The sequence below is a fragment of the Haliaeetus leucocephalus genome, unplaced genomic scaffold (genome assembly GCF_000737465.1).
Source record: "Haliaeetus leucocephalus isolate CR32 unplaced genomic scaffold, Haliaeetus_leucocephalus-4.0 Scaffold897, whole genome shotgun sequence".
Taxonomy (NCBI): domain Eukaryota; kingdom Metazoa; phylum Chordata; class Aves; order Accipitriformes; family Accipitridae; genus Haliaeetus; species Haliaeetus leucocephalus.
Window position 1 is genome coordinate 1855614 of NW_010973333.1, and position 18415 is coordinate 1874028.

At 43.8% G+C, this 18415-nt stretch overlaps 2 protein-coding genes across 3 annotated transcripts in view; both read right to left on the reverse strand.

Moving 5' to 3' along the window:
- Nucleotides 1–9990: 9990 nt before the first annotated feature.
- On the reverse strand, nucleotides 9991–13197 carry KCNRG (potassium channel regulator). The gene is made up of 2 exons (XM_010583361.1): nucleotides 12233–13197; nucleotides 9991–10309 (listed from the first exon to the last, which is right to left on the reverse strand). The coding sequence occupies exons 1-2, from the start codon at nucleotides 12808–12810 to the stop codon at nucleotides 10057–10059; spliced, it is 831 nt and encodes a 276-aa protein (XP_010581663.1). The 5' UTR covers nucleotides 12811–13197; the 3' UTR covers nucleotides 9991–10056.
- A 1222-nt stretch (nucleotides 13198–14419) lies between these two features.
- TRIM13 (tripartite motif containing 13) overlaps nucleotides 14420–18415 on the reverse strand; it is a 4314-nt gene continuing 318 nt past the window's right edge. Inside the window, exons 1-2 of one of the 2 annotated variants that reach the window (XM_010583360.1) lie at nucleotides 15891–16004; nucleotides 14420–15715 (exon numbers count right to left, since the gene is read on the reverse strand). In XM_010583360.1, the coding sequence (XP_010581662.1) occupies nucleotides 14483–15712 (1230 nt within the window). In that variant the 5' untranslated portion in view covers nucleotides 15713–15715; nucleotides 15891–16004 and the 3' untranslated portion in view covers nucleotides 14420–14482. Of the gene's footprint in view, nucleotides 15716–15890; nucleotides 16005–18415 lie in introns of those variants that run through there. The other variant, XM_010583359.1, reaches the window with a different exon arrangement.

Below are 18415 nucleotides of genomic sequence, written 5' to 3' on the forward strand. Positions count from 1 at the left end.
GTGCTGTGCTCTGTGCTGGTACCTAGAAAGGTGTTGATAACCCACCAGTGGTTCGGCTACTGCTGAGCAGGGCTCGCGCAGCATCAAGGCTGTCTCTCCAACAATTCCCCCCACCGGCAGGCTGGGGGTGGGCAAGATCTCGGGAGGGGACACGGCCGGGACAGCTGACCCCAGCTGACCAAAGGGATATTCCAGACCATACGGCGTCTGCCCAGCAATCACAGCGAAGAGAAAGGAGGAGCGGGGGGGCACTCGTTATTACAAGGTTTGTCTGCTGGAGCAACCGCTACGCGTACTGAACCCCTACTTTGCAGGAGGTGGCTGGACATTGCCTGCTGGTGGGAAGCAGAGAATAAATCTTCTGTTTCCCTTTGCTTTATTAAACTGCCTTTATCTTGACCCGTGAGGGTTTTTTCCATCTTATTTTCTCCCACCCCCAGCCAGCTGAGGCAGGGAGTGGTAGAGCAGCTTGGTGGGCACCAGCGTCCAGCCAGGGACAACCCACCACAGCAATCCCACACCCCTCTGTCAAATTGGGCTGGGAATCACCCCTTATAAGCCTCCAAGGATGTCCAGCCTTCAGTATTGATTCAACCATTCTCTACTCTGCTGGTACTGCGAGATTGTTTTCTGTAAGTTTCCAGCATCCTGTAGGACTAGTTCCATCGAAAATATTCCTGTGCTCAGTCAGAAGCAGAAGAAAGGTTCTTCTGTAAGGTTCTCTTTGGCTGGACATCCTACACTAGGTCGAGAGGTCAGGTGTGGTTCACATTAGGGTAGCGTACAGAGATGGGACCTTCCTGCATTTTTCAGCATCTCTACATTCTCATCGTTTCTTGAATGCCAAGGGTCCTCGAGGGGCCATCCAGACCTTCCAACTTCAGCTTTCAAAGCAAGCCTATGTCACCAGCGATCTTAGTAGCGTCTGTGTCCACGTTTCATTCTGTTCCTCGCCACAAGGCAGCTCCTGACTTGTTACGCCTATCCAGTGAGTACAAAGCCTTCAAAGATCCAATTGGCGGGATGGTTCTACCAAATACCAAAGCTGTTACTGAATGCCAGGCTAGAACGTTGTCTCAGGACGGCCTTCTCTAGAAGGAAAGGTGCCTCCAGCAACAGCAAAAATTGACACCAAAAGAACCAACGTCCTTGCGTGTAGCAGTTCACCTGCTTCTTTCAGCAACATGGCAGAGTGTCTGAACTGTTTGATGTGGAACATTCGGGATGTTTTTAAAGTTCTACCTTTTCCTTTCAACCACTGAAGTGGTTTTATAACAGGTTAGTGCCTACCAGCCATCACAGAGACAGACGTGTGTATTCCATTTTAGTCACTCATTGACTCCATTCTGTCCCAGGATATTTTAATGAGAGCATGTTAGATCATTAGTAACATCACTTCTTTTCCTACAGAAAACAGATCCCACTTTCTCTTTCAAAAAGGGAGAGGGACAGGCGGTAATGACTCAGTCCCAGTCCAGTGTTCGCTCTGGCTGTCCCAGATCCCAGGAGATGTGAATCCATACATCTGAAAGGTCAGATACGGAGCAATGTTTTCAGCTAGCATTTTTTCATTAGCAGGTTAAAATGCCCAGCTCTGAGCTTTTGAAACAGTTATTTCCACACTGTTCCCCACCCAGCCTGAAGGAAGGAGCTGTGGGGTCTTTGTAGCAGGAGCCATTGCCTCCAGTAGAAGACCTGCGTGCTTGTCACCGCTTGTTCTAGGAGAACAGAAATCCACATAGTGATCTCCTGAACACAAGTGTCCCTGTGCCTGTTTGTGCATTTTCCAGCCAAGTTCTGTAGAGAATCTCTGAAACAAAAGATGAGTCTAGCAAAAAGATGATCTTTTGCCCATCCTTTTCCACATGTATCCGTAGAGATTTCATGTGCAAATGAACACCAGTGAACTCTGGATTGCACTATCATGCTTCAATTGTCAAAGAAAACCCTTAGTCAGTAACAGCAGAAAACATCATTAGCCTAACCAAAGACGGGAGAAGGATCTCAGTTATGTCAGGGGCTGCACGGTTACAATTTTTCATTTACATTCTTGATATGACCATATTAATCATTAAGCCATTAATGTGTTCCAGGGATCCACAGTTGACTGAGCCATCTTCGGAAGATAATGTTTTGAACAATCATAGGTAGCAAAGGAAAATAATATGGCTTAAGGATCGATTTGCAAATGGGGAAAACATAATGTAAACCAGTCTGTTCCAGAATATACATTTCCAGTTTATGAAAAATTGGGAACTTACTAATGGAGTTACTGCTCACCACACTGCAACTGGAATTGAAATAAAGGCCACCGACAGGACGTGTCCAGTAAGTAACTGGGAGGCTTATACCCCAGCGCTGCTGAAGGAATGCTGGTGTGCTGATCTTCAGAGTTTGTCTATTCAGCCACCGAAGGCTTAGCTTCTCTTTCCAGATGTGAGGTATTGATGTGATTAACCCATCTTAGGTCTGGATCCTGCAATGTTTCACTTCATAGCACAAATGCAGGAATGACCTCTGAGAGAGAAATTTTGTTCTTCAGCTATGCAAACTTTTCAATGTAAGATGTTCTGCCGATCCACTTACCTAACACACTGGAAAAAAAGAAATGTCCCTACGGTCTCATGAGCATTTAAGTTTCCTACCTAAGTCGTCCTGTGCCTTTTCCACTTTCCTTTAGCAGCTATCACCCAGCCATCCATTCACCCCTGTAAGATCTGCTTTTCCTTGTCTGGTGGCGTTGAAATTTCTGACAGCTCTGTTAACTGTCCTCCCTTCAATACAATAAGTTGTGTCTCTGGTCCCACAAAGGCAGTGACTCTTTCCAGCCAGATTTTATTCCTTAACTCCTTCTCTGTAATGGGAAAGAAGTGAGTTTGCCACCTTCTGTGGATCTCTGCCTGCCCCTATCACATCGCCTTTTCCCCTCTTCCAGCAGTGACCAGGCTGAGGAGTGAGCTGAAGACGTGGTAAAAAAAACCGCAAAGATTAAAGGACAGAAGGATCAGCATGCCTTCTGTTTATTGTTGAATACAACATTGTAAATAAAACGGTATGTCAGCAATTATTTTATTACTCAGTTTAGTTATCACTGGGGAACAAAAACAAAAACCGTAGATGAGTCTTTTCAGAAGGCCCTCAATGAAAGCTACAAACGGCCTTTGAAATTCAAAGAAAACCGAGTTCCTGACTCCAAAGCACTAGTAAAACCCCAGACTTGGTGTTTCCAATCTATTGCCTTGTTTTTCCAATGGAGAATCAGGATGGAACAATGTTGCAACGTTTAATTCTTCACAGTTTCAGCAAGCACTCCCCTGACTGGTGCAGCCGAAACTTGCTTAGAAAGCAAAGCCCTAAATTCATTCTCTACAGCAGACTCGTACACATTACTGTTTCCAACCTTTAGGGCTAAATTCATCATCCTTCTGACCAGAAAGAAGCCACCAATTATTGAACCATTGCGTTAGAATGGAAACGGAGTAGAACTGGAGGAAGGATTCCTGGAAAAATTTACACGCCAGATCACACTTCAGGGGGTTGTTTCAGCAGAAACTACATGATGGTCTAGAAAACCGGCATTCCCCCCTTTTTTTTTTTAATAGAAGTCAGATTTATTTGTATTTTATACGATGACTAGTGATTTACATCCCACCCACCCATTTGAGAATATTCAGGGCTCCAGGCATATCTCCAGCCGGTTCCAGACTATTCAAATCATTGTTGGTCCATCCATTTACTAGTCACAACAAGGCCTTCTGTGACTAATTATGGCCTGACTGCAGCAGGAGAGGCAGCTTCAAAGAATGGGAATCTTCAGACACACTAGCAGTTCCCTTGGTTCCCAAATTCTTTATTTATGTGGATTACATTGAGCTGACAGATTTAACTGGGCTGTTGAAGATATGGTCAAAGAAGCAGAGTCACTCCCTTCCCTTTTATTGTTTTCTGAAGACATAACAGTCATACGCATCTGTCACTAGAGAGAGGAAGTTCTCCATCACTGGACTTCATTTGGGCTTTTATATGCTGTTTCAGTAGCATCTGGGAATAGATCAATATAATATTTGGTAGGGAGTTGTATTTCCTCGTGATGCGCTGTAAATCTTTTATTGTAGATACTCTCACTGTTTATTGTTGAAAATCAATAAAAATAAACCTTGTAAAGTTAAAGCCTGGCAATGGTTCAGCACAAATCAGAGGGAAGGAGTAAGAGGCAATGAGTCTCCCTCCCCCTCTTGGCTAGCTCCCAGCTTGTTTCCCAATGAATATTCAATAACACTTTGCAGCAATCTGGGAACAAATTAAAAAAAAAAAAATATTATTCAAAGTTATGAACACTTTGTTGTAATCTCAAACAGGACTTCTGATTGACTTCGGCGGCTTTCCAGTACTGAATTCAGCTGTGGATCAAAACGAAGTATGGCCCAGATTGTGAGTTGGATATACCTTAGACTTACCCCCTCCAGAGACAGACAAAAGCACATCAGCCTTGTTCAGCTCAGATTAAAGGAGTTATTTTTGAGCATTGGAAAACTGGAAACTACCCAAAATAGGTAAAAAGTGGGAGCAGCCCAATGTGGAGAAGACTTTCTCCAAAGTCAGAAGTTACTACCCCTTTTTGCAAGCCTGTAGAAGCCGGGCAGGATGCAATTGCTCCAGCATCCTTCTTTTGCCCTAGGGCTATTAATTCCTCCTATACTGCATCTTAGGGTGGAGTCTTCTACTATTTCCATGAGATTCAGTTATGCAGGGAAGTGACAAATGGTCTGGAATTATTTAGTAAAGGGGAAAACTTCCCAGTGCTATGGCCAGCACTGAGATCACGCTTTTTTAGCCTAAACATGGTATCAACTGCAATAGCTTTATTTAAACATCTATTCTTAATCAATTATACAATCTTATGAGCACTGACTGCAGAACCTGTAAGAATGCAGTGACTGCACTTCCTAAAAGAACAAAACCCCTCATGAATTGTCATATCGAAATCAATACCCAGCAAACAGGAAGATATTTCACGTCAGACTCTCTCCTTCCTGATATCAGCAGATTACTGAACAATTCAGGTGGTAAATAAATGATATGTCCCCAGAAGAGATAAGAAGGACATAAGAGAACTTCCCAGTGTGTGAAGAAGCAGACAAAAAGTTACTTAAAAGCACAAAAATGTAATCAATCACTACAAAAGGAAGTCGACACAGCGCAAGAACGGGGGGGAGGGAAAAAGGGTGCTGTCTCCGTCCTGTTGGGTTATCCAACAGGCACCACGGGACTGTTGGTAAAGCCCCTGACAGCCTTGAATATAGGAATACAGGATGAAATCCAACTATAAAGGAGGGGAAAGTGATTAAAATAAGAAAGCAAATATAAGACAAATGAGGTGGTGTCTTTCTGAATTATCTGCCTTTTGCAAATCCAGCAAGCTGCCGCCTCTTTTTTAGATTATCATCCCCTGCTGCCGTGTAAACTGCAGTCCGCGTAGGACAGAATGATGGTGTTACCTTTCTGTTTAGTTTCCTTTCCCTCTAGTGATCTTACAGTTCTGGCAGTCCGCTGCTGTGTTAAAAAGCAGAAGAGAGCTGAACTGCTCGCTGTGAGCGAGGGAGAGGGCTGCCCCCAGCACTCCGGCAGTCAGTTTCCAGCACCTTGGGCAGTAGTGGGACAGTTTGCACACTTTTGCTGAATCCAAGGAAGCATAAAAAGGCAAATACAGGAGTAGTTTACTGAAATCAGCAGATTTTGCACCTTCCCAGGAAAAAAGAATTCTCTTGAGAAAGTTGGCAATGACTTGGCTCATGTTAGGGATCACAAATTCCAACTTCACTGGGAAAAAATGTCTAAATGTTTCAAAATCCCATTTCTATTTAATCAAAAATAGAGCTAGATGTGAGCGATCAGAGCTTCTGCTTCTGTCGTGTGTAAAAGCATGACCACGTCACCTACAACATGCTTCTAGACCAGCAGAGATCGTGTTGTGAGATTACTAGAGTTGACTCGCCTGCCAAGATTTGGGTGAAAGTACTCAGTTTAACACACAACCTGGTTTTGACCAGAAGGCTTTTAAAATCACTCAGACTCGTAACTAACCTGGGCTCTCGGCAGCCAAATTCACTTCTTCTCGTGCAGCTGTTACCTTCTGTGGAAACGCACCAGCGTGAACTTTCTGCTGCTGGTACACCACACTGTCCGCTCTCTGCTGCATCCCTGCCTGTTTGGGACCTCAGAAGGGAAGGCGCAGTAAAAATATTGGCCACTACTTCTTCTAAATAACTGCCTCAGTGCCTGCGGGACAGGCTGCATACCACTCCGAAGGGGGCACGGAAAAATTGCCATCCTGGTTCGGTAACACTTCACAGTAACATGAATAATCTTGAAGGTGGAGGGCAGCAGCTACCCAGGCCAGCTGGAGACCCTCCTAGTAAATTGATGCGATTTTTGCATTCGTCTGAAAAAAACCATACTTTCACCCCTTTCTCCATGATTACTGCTGTTTAGTCATAGCTTGCTACACCACCTGTAGCTCTTCCATCGCTGCTTCCACTGTCTGTATAAAGAAATCCAGGGAGGCACTTTCCTTTGAAGAACCAGCTTAATACCAAATTATCTTCAGTTAGAAGTCCTGGTTATCCTACCGGTCTCAGTCAGACACTTCCAACAAATTTCTGTCAGGTTATTGACACACACGCACACTCTCAAACTTATTTAAGCAAATATCAGTTAAAAAAAAACAAAACGAAAGCATTGTATAAGAGCCTAATCATGTTCTCTGCAGGTGCACAACTGAGAGAAGGTGACACTTCCCAGTTCAGCGCTAAGTAAGAACAAATGTTAGAAGAAGTTTGGGAATCCAAACTTGCTGACAGTCACATTTCGCTTCAAAAAGACGCGTAGCCTCGCTACGGCGTTACTCAAGGTCAGGGTAAAGCATGTATGGTTCTTTACAGGACAGGAACTTGCACTGGTATATTTTTCCAGAGGCAAAATATTACATTCACAGAATTATGTTTGTGCTGAATAAAAGTTAACCCACGAGAGGAACGAAGTGTTCAGCACTAGCCCATCACAATTTGTTACCGAAATGGTTCTACCAAATACTCATTTTGCCAAAGCCATGGAGCATGAGTGATGGCACAGGTTAAAACTCCAGGGCTTTTTAAAAATGGAAATATTTCATATTTTCTTTCACTTTATTTAAAAAAATTAAAGTAATCCAAACTTCAACTGTCACAGTGGCTGCTGCAGCAAGGAAAATAAACTCACTACTTCTGCGGTAGGTGAAGTAGCGTAATTTTCTTACTACAAGGGGTTCTGAAACTAGTCTTAAGTTTACACTGCTGCTCTCAGCGATCATTTAACATGTGGTGTTCAAGTCCTTTTTTTTTTCCTTTCCCTGTAAAAAGTTGTCACTTTTGTCTTGTGTTTCTTGCTATTATTGGTAAGTATCTTCACCAACAATATTCACAGTCACTGACTCACTCGGTACTCACCATTATTGGTTTGTTTTATCCCAGTTGGAGGAATGGGAACTTTTCTGGAAAGTCAGTCCATGGACCTCAACATGAACTTAGAAAACAAGTAGCGTTGTCTTTGTAGGACAGCAACCTGTCGGGACAGTGACCCCACACAGCTGGTACGCTGTCCCACCCCAATGCTGCCATCAGCAGTCTGACCTCCAAGGGCACCGCGACAGGTCTTCTGACACAGACCTTCACGGAAGGTCCTCACCGCATCACAGCCAGGCCAGGCTAGAAGGGACCTCGGAAGATCACCTGCCCCAGCCTCTCGTGGGTGTCGCGGTTTAACCCCGTGTCGTGGGAACTCAGCCCCACGCAGCTGCTCGCTCGCTGCCCCTGGTTGGGATGGGGGAGAGAATCAGAAGAGTAAAAGTGAGAAAACTCATGAGTTGAGATAAAAACAGTTTAATATGTAAAGCAAAAGCTGCACACAAGCAAACCAAGGAATCCATTCCCCGCTTCCCATGGGCAGGCAGGTGTTCAGCCATCTCCAGGAAAGCAGGGCTCCGTCACACAGGACGGTGACTTGGGAAGACAAACGCCATCACTCTGAACATCTCCCCCTTCCTCCTTCTTCCCCCAGCTTTTAGTGCTGATCATGACGTCCTATGGTCTGGAATATCCCTTGGGTCAGTTGGGGTCAGCTGTCCCGGCTGCATCCCCCCCAACTCCTTGTGCCCCCCCCAGCCTGCTCGCTGGTGGGACAGCGTGAGAAACAGAAAAAAAAGGCCTTGACGCTGTGCAAGCACTGCTCAGCACTAACTAAAACATCGCTGTGTTATCAACACTGTTTTGGTCACAAATCCAAAACACAGCGCATCCCAGCTACTATGAAGAAAATTAATTCAGTCCCAGCCTAAACCAGCACAGTGGGAAAGGGAGCCCAGGTGAGATTACCTGGCACCCTGTCCAACTGCATCTTGAAACCTCCAGCGATGGGGACTCCACCACATCCCTGGGGAGGTTGTTCCAGTGAATGACAGTTCTCACTGTAAAAAATGTCTTATAGGAAGACAAATACGAACACATTGACAATACTGACCAAAAAAATCCCATTTGAACCGAAAGCCTCCACTCTTACATTCCTCAACATTTATTACATTGCATAACCCATAAGCAGCTGAGGAGATGTAGTCCCCTGATCATGTTATTCTCAACCCAGAGAGCTCTAGACCGAGTGAGGAGGACCTCGTTGCTGCTGAACTTCTGAACTTGTCTCAAGCTAAAACAGATTACAGCAGTAGCAAAAGAAAAGAGATGTCCGATAGCCGCACCACCACCCTGGGCAGATCCATTTCACTGAGACTCCTAAGGGCAAGAAACAGATGGGTGATTCCCACCCTCCCACCCCCATTTTTAAGTGCTGCAAATAAAGTCATAAATTCACGTTTTAGGGCTAATGAAAAGCCAGAACTAATTAGTCAGCCAAGAAAGCCCAAACAAGCTCTATTTGGCTGTTTGTAACTTTGGAAAGATGGTGTTTTATCAATAACAGAAGTCAGATTCAAATAACAAATCCTTGAAGTTATTGCTGTCTTCTTTCCCTGCCCTGAAGGGAGGACAAAAGATTCTTAGTTTATAAGGCCTCATTAACTTACCTCTCCTGGTACCTGAGCTAATTTTGGCATTGTTACAAAGCATTGTACGGGGCTAACAATCCCAAGGCTTTTAAAGCCACTTCTGCCAAGCCTTCCTCCTAAATATGTTTTGCGCTTAACAAGTGGTAAGAAATCCTGTGTACTATTTTGTTTTAAATTGTACTATTTCATCGGAAGGACTGTTTATCACATTCTCATTCTTTTTGTAGTTAAAGCTCTAAAAATTAACTGACCCTTTGTTTGCAAAGACCTTTATAATTTAATTCTCAGCACTGAAGAGCAGCTTAATGCCTTCGGAGTGGGAGGAGAGGACAGAGGAGTATTCTGCAAGAGACAGTAACACGTTATTTCGTGGACACTAGTGGTGGCTTCACAAAGCCACTTTCTCATGTCCGGAGCCATAAAGCAATACAACTTGGGATGTTTCTGTTACGTTGCTTTCAGCTAATTGCAAGAGAATCGGCGTACGTGTATCTTTTGAAAGCAGAAGCAATATTCAATCGTTGAGGCACGCATTCTTCCTCCAGCCACTTCTCCAAACTGCTGGGGTGACAGTTGTGTCAAGCTGTTATTTCTTCACATTATGTAAAATCTACTTACAGGTTAGCACAGAACATTAAAACGATTTTCTAGAAGGAATGGCTGATTTTCTGCAAGTCCTAATATAAATTTTAGCCACAGTGAAAACCAAAAACGACCCTTGAAAATGCTGGTATCTGGTCCACAAAACCAGTAGTGAACCTGTGGGTCACTTTTATTTAGAGTTGAAGAGGGTGGAGTGGTAAAAGGCAGGAAAGCAATTTTTTTTTTCCGAATACGTGAAAAAAAAAAAATCTGTTTGTTTGTCACTTCCCTCAATAGTTGCAGTTTCAAACAAGCCAACAAAAAAAAGGCCACTACCGCTGACACACCCCTCTTCCACCTTCAAAAGAGGAAAGGAAAAGCCTTTATTTCCCTTTCTGCACTTGGTTTCTCCTTGCCTGTGCTACCCCAGAGCTCCCTGGGGTTGGGTTCACCGTGACAGCAGGGCCTGCTGGCCTCTGCATCCTTTCAAAACTGTAGCATTCGACTTTTTCTTCAGCGGAGACTGTCCTGGTGCTTATGAGGCGAAATCCATCTTTGAGCAAAGTGTCAAGCAGCAGGCCTAGCACATTAGTACCGTTAATCAGCTTTCTATTGTCAGGCTTTATGGAAACATACCTAAAATCAGAAAAAAGCAGTTACAACAGACTTCACTTCCTGAAGGATGGAATCAATTTCTTTGTAAAACAAACCAGGTCCTCAGACAGTGCAGGTCAGCACAGTTGCACAGGTTTACAGCAACCGAGGTTCTGGCTATTTTTTTCCTCCTTTGAGGACAATTCAACCCTTTCCCTCATTCTAAGAACAGTAATTCTCAGTTCACCCAGTTACAGGTTGGGGAAGAAGCGCTTCTCTTTCACCCTCACACCAAAACTTATTTTCTTAAGAAATAGCTGTGATGACCTTTATCTCACATCATTTAATGGAGGAGAGGTGAATGGCATGCTCCGTATAATGCTGCAACGTAAGAGTAAACGATGGCAAGGACAGGGACGTCACATTCACCCCAACAGCATCACTTTTCATTCCATGGGATCTCTCTCTACGAACAGTGACGTTTATTGCAAAGTTACCTGGTACAGCAGGTCTTGTGGTAACAAGTACGAAAATCGTTTTCACATTGCCTCAGATGATTTTACTTGATATAAAGTACAGTTTAAGAATCTATCCAGACATTTCAAGGAACAGAAGTCAGGTAAAAATACTATTACAAAATACATAAGCTGACAGGGGTGAAACCGTTCCACAGTTCACAGGAAAGTACAGCAAACATTCACGGAAAGCACAAAAAAAGGTGAAAGAGTCCACGTCACCACAAAGACTAAAAGTTGATAGAAATTCAACAGGCAGCATCATCAAACGTGACTTGTTTCATTACTCAGGATAAGGGTTTCTACTGATCTGCAGAGGAACATTTTTACCAAGTCTGAAGAAATAAAGGAAAGAACTGGGAATATCTTCCCCACTACTTAAGTTGCCACAACCTACTCAAGCAATTGTTAGCTCAATAAAAATTAGCAATACATTATAGAGTTAAGGTTTGGCATATAAATACATATTGCTTCGCAAATGCGAAGTGTTTTTTCTTCTACTTGCTTAGCTAAAGAAAGCTAGAAGAAAGATAAACTTCATTCATCATTTTTTTTAAATAATCAAAAGACTGCTGTGTTGATTCATATATTCAGATAGAATAACCCTTTGGGGAATATTTCAATGAAATTTCCATAAAATTCCACATGTTCTAACAGCCACAGAGGACAAATTAGGTTACATTTTCTTATATAGCAAGAACCTGTCTCCATACAATAGAGACATCCAGCAAAAGCTTGATTAAAAAATGTAAGTTGTCATTAGAATACGATACTGCTATCACAAAAATCACTGATACACAGTAATCTTAATAAAAAACAGAACCTGGCTCTGAATTCCAAGAACACCCACTGTGTAGCATATAGTTAATAATCTACTCCTTCTCCCTTCCCCCAATAAAAGGCTCTACAAAAGCTTTCCAGTCCCTGAATTGCTATCTTAGTTCCACTGGTGTTTTTAACTCTGTTTAGCCATTCTCTTTTTCTTCCTTTCCACATGAAAGTCTTTTGGACCATGAGCTAGTGGAGATTAAAGGCTTCCCCACTACTTCGCTCCTTATTTGTTTTGTTTTCTCTCCTTCATTTTACCCTGTGTTTTTCAAGTCCTCTAGAAGGTCACTGATGCCGCGAAGTTCTAAAGCCTGGGAGAGAGAGTGAGGAGGAAAGGGCAGAGAGAGAGAAAGACCCAACAGAACTCAAAAACAAACACCGAGAACAGTATTTTAGGAAGCTGAAGAACGGGCAAATCAGCGTAACAGAAATTAAACTGGGTATTCCAGAACTAGAAAAAGATAACATTAAACTAGCAGAAAGAAGGAAACATGTTTCTTTTCTCTCAGAGAGCTGTCCGATAGTTTCTTTAAAATGAGCTTTGCTAGCACATAGCATGTACTTCAGGGACTAGAAGTCACGAAGACATTTCCATAATGAGAAGTCACACTAGGGAGAGTACCTGGCCACAAACTGGTCACCAGCAGAGTAGTCATAACCGCACTGAAACACCATGTTGTGATGAGAAGGCCTTTCCAAAGGAAGTGGAACAAGTGGTTTCTGAGAAGGAAAAGGGCTGTTCCAGCTCTGTCCTGACTGCTGCCCTGTAAACACAGTGATCTGTTCAGCTAGTGTCTCAACAGTGGTACTGCAGGAACCAAAGATCTGGAATAAGGCCTGCATCTCTTGGAGAGAAAAACGCACTTCCAAGATCTCCAGCCTCGGCTTCAGCAAGTGTTCCTGGCTCAGGAGGTCGGCCAGAGGGTAGAGTCCATAGAATTCTGCTTCTCTCTGCAGCCTCTGATAGTCTGAGAAATCAGTAGGTAAGGAGACCTGGAGAGTCCTCAAGAAGTCCATGATGTACCTAAACAAAGTTCCATCTCTGTCCACAAAAAACTCTCCATTCACCAGTTTAAATTCCGGGTCATCGCTGTTCAACATCCGTGCTAACCTGGACTCGGGGAACTGCTGCAAGGTAGAAGCCCGGGTTACAAATCTCACACCTCCCACGCTCAGAATGACCACCTCTTGATTACTCATTGCTATCTCAGCCACTCAAGAACTGTAAGTCTCTGATCTACGTGTTTGTGACTTGATCCTTCCTAAACTGCAAGGCATCTGCAGCTGCAAGAACCATTCAGTGCTTTCAGCAAGTGTTTGGAGTGAGGTGTGGAGCAGCGACAGGACTCCCAGGCAACAAAGATGTAAATATCATGTACAATGGTTTTGTTTGCAGGGCTTGGTTGCTTGGAAACTTTGATTCTTGGAATTTAATGTTTTATTTTTTAAATGAACAGCTTGCAAGGACTACTGGAAGACAGTAAATTGACTGTCACAACTTACCAAACCTTGAGAGAGGCCAACGAATATCCCCAAAATATGACAACAGGCATGCATTACGTTTGTTTCCCGGAAATGTCAACTAAATGTTTTCATTCTATATATTGCTGTTCATAGGACCACTGCAAAAAGAGGTTAGATGAGCTTCAAGCAACATATTTCAGTACCGTATGCTCTTAAAGAAGGGCACTTCAGAAAACTCAAGCTTACAGTTTGCTTTAAATCAGTTATCCTACAGCCAAGTCAATACACTCAGAAAATTCAATTAATTCCTGAAACAAGGTACACAAAAATACAGTAACAGTAGAAGAGCCTATATATGTTCCAACACTAAAGCACTTCCAAACACCAACAACATCCATACTCCCGCCACGTTACGCGCTCTCTTCCAAGGAATCATCCCAGCACTTTTCCTGGCTTTTGGAACACGATCTGGAGAGACACAGAGGGAAAGGAGAGAAACTGCTCTGCCTGCCACCTTTGCAGGGCTAGAGCGCAAGCTGCCTTCCTGCTGCTGACCCGTGCGTGCCTTTCACCGCACTGAACTGTTTACATTAAGGCCACTTTTTAAGGAAGTGTGGCTTCAGAACAACATGGATCTAACAAGACAGCTCAGTTACCCAACGATTTGATGCTGGAAAAGTAAACGGCAAAATATGTACTATCTGCAAAGTAGTACGTACTATCTTGCCACTTGTTCTTCTGTTTCCAACCTCAACTGATTTCTCTTTACCCCTAGAATTTATGCTTGCCCTGAAGATGTATTTTTGCACAGAACATGTAAACAATATCCAGTATCTACAGTAATCTGAATGCACAGGATAATTACAATATTTGGTTATGCAAAAAAATACATACATCTATTTCAGTGAGAAGTAACGTCCTCAGATAGAAAGTGGTTCCAGAATGTGAATGATGCACTCTGTATTTTGTATCAACAAGCCTTTCAGGACAGTGCTCTTCTCAACCACAACTGTTCTTCCTCTTTCCTAACCACCTCCCAGTTAAAAATAACTTTTTTTTTTAACTATGACCTTTTAGGAAGTGACACTTTTTATCTTATTCTACAATTACATTAACACTAAACTAAGTACACAGTTTGGCCCTATATTTTGGTAAGAAAAATTATTTACAGTGAATAATATTCACATAATCACCACTGAAAGAAGAATCCAGAAACAATGTGTTTTTCAAAGCTCCATTTCATCTTCCAGTTTATCAGTGCTGAAACTATGTGAACAGTATGAATGTTTTGGAAACATTTCGAATCTTTGAATGTTTTCACTGGAACTCTTAAAAAACCAATTAATTTTAAGAAGTTCTATGTTTTCTTCACCAGATCTCTCTTAGTTCTTATATTTCAGCAGGGACTTCACAACAGTTTATATTTGCACACAAACTGTGCAACATTATCCAGTACAACCAACGTATAGTTTTTACACTTTTCTCTTAGAAGTAAAGCTCCATCTGTCATCTGTTCCCAGTAAAAGACTGCATGATCTGCTATCTCCACTGTATCTGCCAAATAGGACAAGCTAATTGTAAAGAATTGAGATTTCCAGCACTGGAGATTGTCAACGACTGACTCCACGAAGGACATTCTGGTGACAGCAAGAATAAGCAAGCAAATAAGAGAGTTCACTATAAATCTGCGTGAAAAGACCGAGGGAATCTTGAATTTAAGAGTGTTGTTTTCCTGAGGCAAGGAAAGTTTGTCCACATCAACTAGTTTTATTCCATTCCACTGGCTGGTATCAAAGCTCTTCATTGTAGGGCTGATGTCCACACTGGAACAAGGTAAAGGGGTTTCTTTGAGCACCTTGATTTTTTCCCTGAACTCCTGCATCTGTTGCAGAAATATAATGGGTTCAGACACATCTTTGAAGGCCTCCGCGATGTTAAAAGCCATCCGTTGCTCTTGCAGAATTGTTTTCAGTTTATTGATTTCTGGGTCATAGGCCTGCATCACTGCAAGCTTCATGGTCTCAAAGTCAGAGAGAATCTCATTTCGTTTCTGCTCCAGTGTGTGCTGCAGCTTCTCAAAGAACTCCTTCACTTTGTCAGAATCTTTGGTCAGCATCTGCAGAGCTTTCCTCTTACTGGTTTCTAAAGTATCCAGTCGCGAGAGGGCATCTCCACAACGCCAAGTTTCAAAGCCCTGAAACAGGGTTTCAAAAGCCCGCTTCTCCTGGGAATAAGCTTCTTCAATAGAACAGAAAACATGCTTTGTGTGGTCACCACGGGTGGCACATACCCCACAGATCAGCTGCATGTCTGTCCGGCAAAAAATGTTAAGGGGTTGCCCGCTGTGAACTTTGCACACAGGCATTTTCGGAGTTACTTTGATTTTGTTATACTTCTCCACGATACCTTTCAGGGAATAGTTGACTTGCAAGCTGTTGACTCCAGTAACGGGAGTTTCCTTCCTGCACGTGGGGCACTTGAAAGGGGATGGCCTCCAAAGCACATTCCTCACGTTTCCCTCAAGGATTCCTTCCAGACACTTTCTGCAGAAGTTGTGTGAACAGGGCAGGACACGAGGATCATCAAACAGGCTACAGCAAATAGGACAGGTGAGATCTTCCTCTAGGAGCTCCATCATATCCTAGGAAAGAGAAGAAAGATGGTAATGGAACTTACAAAATTTATTTCTCCTCCAGGAAAACCATGCAAAAACCGACCTCCATCTGAGACACAGCTCAGTGAGAAAAAGATCTACTTTTTTCTCCCGTATCCTTAAGACAGAGCCTCAGCTGGTTTTTTGCAGCCGGTCCAGTTACCTGTGGTATCTGGCCACCAGATGGCAGGCATAAGAACGCCTCATTGTTCAGGCAGAACCATTTTTGGACTCCAGGAGAAATCCTGGAAAAGAATGCTTGCCAAACCCAGCAAGGACTCTGAATGAAAATAACTCATGTACTCATAATAACAGTTCAAGACTTGCATCTTTCCTCACTGATGCAATATGCAGAAACTGGATTTTCACAAAGGATACCCAGCCGATACGCCCTGCTAAGACTCGATTACTCTCTACTTGCTCAACTCATCCAAAGCTTACACTTTCAAACCCCATGCCCCACTACTCTAAGAAGGTCACTGAAACAGACCAGCTTCAGAATTGCTTCAGCTACAGAATAGGTGATGTGGCTCTTTGCTCTACCTGCAAAGCCAAAGCTGAGTCACCACTCACCTAAAAAGTCAGCTTTTCTCTTGCTCCTGCAATATTTTTAAATAACCAAGCGAACGTGTTATTGTTGAGCTATTCAGCACAAAGTTAAAGTTTCTCTTCCGCCCTCTTCCTTCTGCTAAAAAGAACAGGATGACAGGAAGACAATGATTTTGCCCCTATACTCTTGAGTCTTCCTCTTTATGAATAGCTCTCTCTTTCCAACTTGTACTCACAGCTTTTAGCCACAGTAGCAGCACAAAGATCAGTTTTGCTCATGTGTTAAGAGGATAATAACTACAAAACTAAAATGACAGTTCTCCATCTTTTAGTAAATGGAAATTCACAGTGCAGAAAGTATTTGCTCCATCTCTTTTACCGGGTAGGATTTTACTTCTTAGTTAGGGAGCTGGAAAAGCAGCTTTGCATGCCTGACAGCGAGGACAGCAAACCACTGCAGAAAATGCTTACTACAACACGTTCCATCAAAATTGCAGGACAAACATTGAAGACTTTCATGCTCCTAAAAATACAGAAAACATACACAAAAAGGTTTCATGATCCAAATAAAACTGTCCTGTTGCATTCCAACCCCACTTATCCAATCAAATAATTATGCTTTACAAATATAACTGAATTTCAAAACCATTATATGACATCATTAAAAACCTCGGATTTTAAAAAAAGAAACAGGCAAGTCTACGAGGTTTTTTTTCCCCCTCTTACAACACCAGTAACACCAAACCAAAAATACTGAAAACTTGTATGCCTGCTTGGGACAGCTGAACTTCTGTCTTCTTTAGGACACTCATTTCAGAGCGTAAGTTGCCTGTGGATTGAAACATCCCTTTGTATTAGCGACTTGGTATTTGTGTGAGGAACTACAGCAACATTTCAACCTCTCCATTGGGAATTTCTCTGTGTAACTTCTGATCCAGGTTTGGACGGCCCTGGAATTCCCCGCTCATAGCACACGGACCAAATGGCACAGCGGTTCCTTCCTTCACCTGGGCTACATAAACTTTCTGGGTAGAAACCCAGCAGATGTCACCCATCAGAAAGAGCAACTTGCACAGTTTTATCATTAGGAAGAAGAATGGCAAAACAAATCAAACCATAAAACGCAAAAACAACCACAGCAGCTTTTTCCCACACTCCAGAGAGAAATTCATTTAGCATGCTTCTCAGCACAGAAGTTGGGTTTATCAGCCAGCAGCAGGCTGAAAGCAAAACCAGAATTTCACCAAGCTTCAAACAAAACAAAAAGATAGCTCTCGAACTGCAAGTTTCCCGCAATGGCGTGTAAGTATTCTAAATAAAACTTGGCCGAGTCGCGCTGCATTTCCACAAGCAGTTGAGCTCATCAGGAGAGGTCTGGTCTCCCTTCCTTCGCAAGCACCCCGGTCCTTGTCAGGACCTCCTACGAGCAATTCCACCAGCCTTCTGTCAGGCTGGTGTGTTGAATCAGCCCAAAAAAAGGGTCCCACGCAGAAAAAGGCAGGAGGAAGGGAGATGGGAGCTCCTGCTCCCAGCAGCAACAATCTTAACTCTGCTCGCCCCACCGAGAGGAACCGCAAGCTAACGGAGGGTCAGCGCAGATATTTTAACGCGGAATGATTGACCCCCGGGTGCAGTAGGTACCCCGGCAGCCAAAAAGAGCTGAGGGAAGTGGCCCGTGTTTTAAGCCTGCTATTTCAGGGCCAAAGTTGCTTTTTTTTTCCAGGAGTGCCAGGTAGATCCAACACGTTCAGCCTTCCGAAAGCTCGAAAAGCCTGCAGAAACAAGCAATCCTGCCTCGGTGCAGCCACCAGCCCCAGAAACACCGTTTCGCTGACAGGGCCGGCCGATCTGCGGGGCGCAGGGAGCACCGCCAAACCCCTTCTCCGGCGCTCCCCTCCTTCTCCCTCTGCCCCGGGAGAGGTCCCCTCGCTCCTTCGGCTTACCAACACCCTCCCGCCCGGGGGGGTGGTGGTGGTGGTAGGGGAGGGGATCCCCGACACCGCCCTGAACGATGGCGTTCCCGCCGGGCCCGGCCCTGCTCCCCGCGGCCTGCCCTCCGCCGGGCACCGCTTCTCGGGGAGGAGGGCAGCCCTCGCTGGGGGGGCGGGGGGGGTCGGTCTGCCTGCCCTCGCCCCCGCA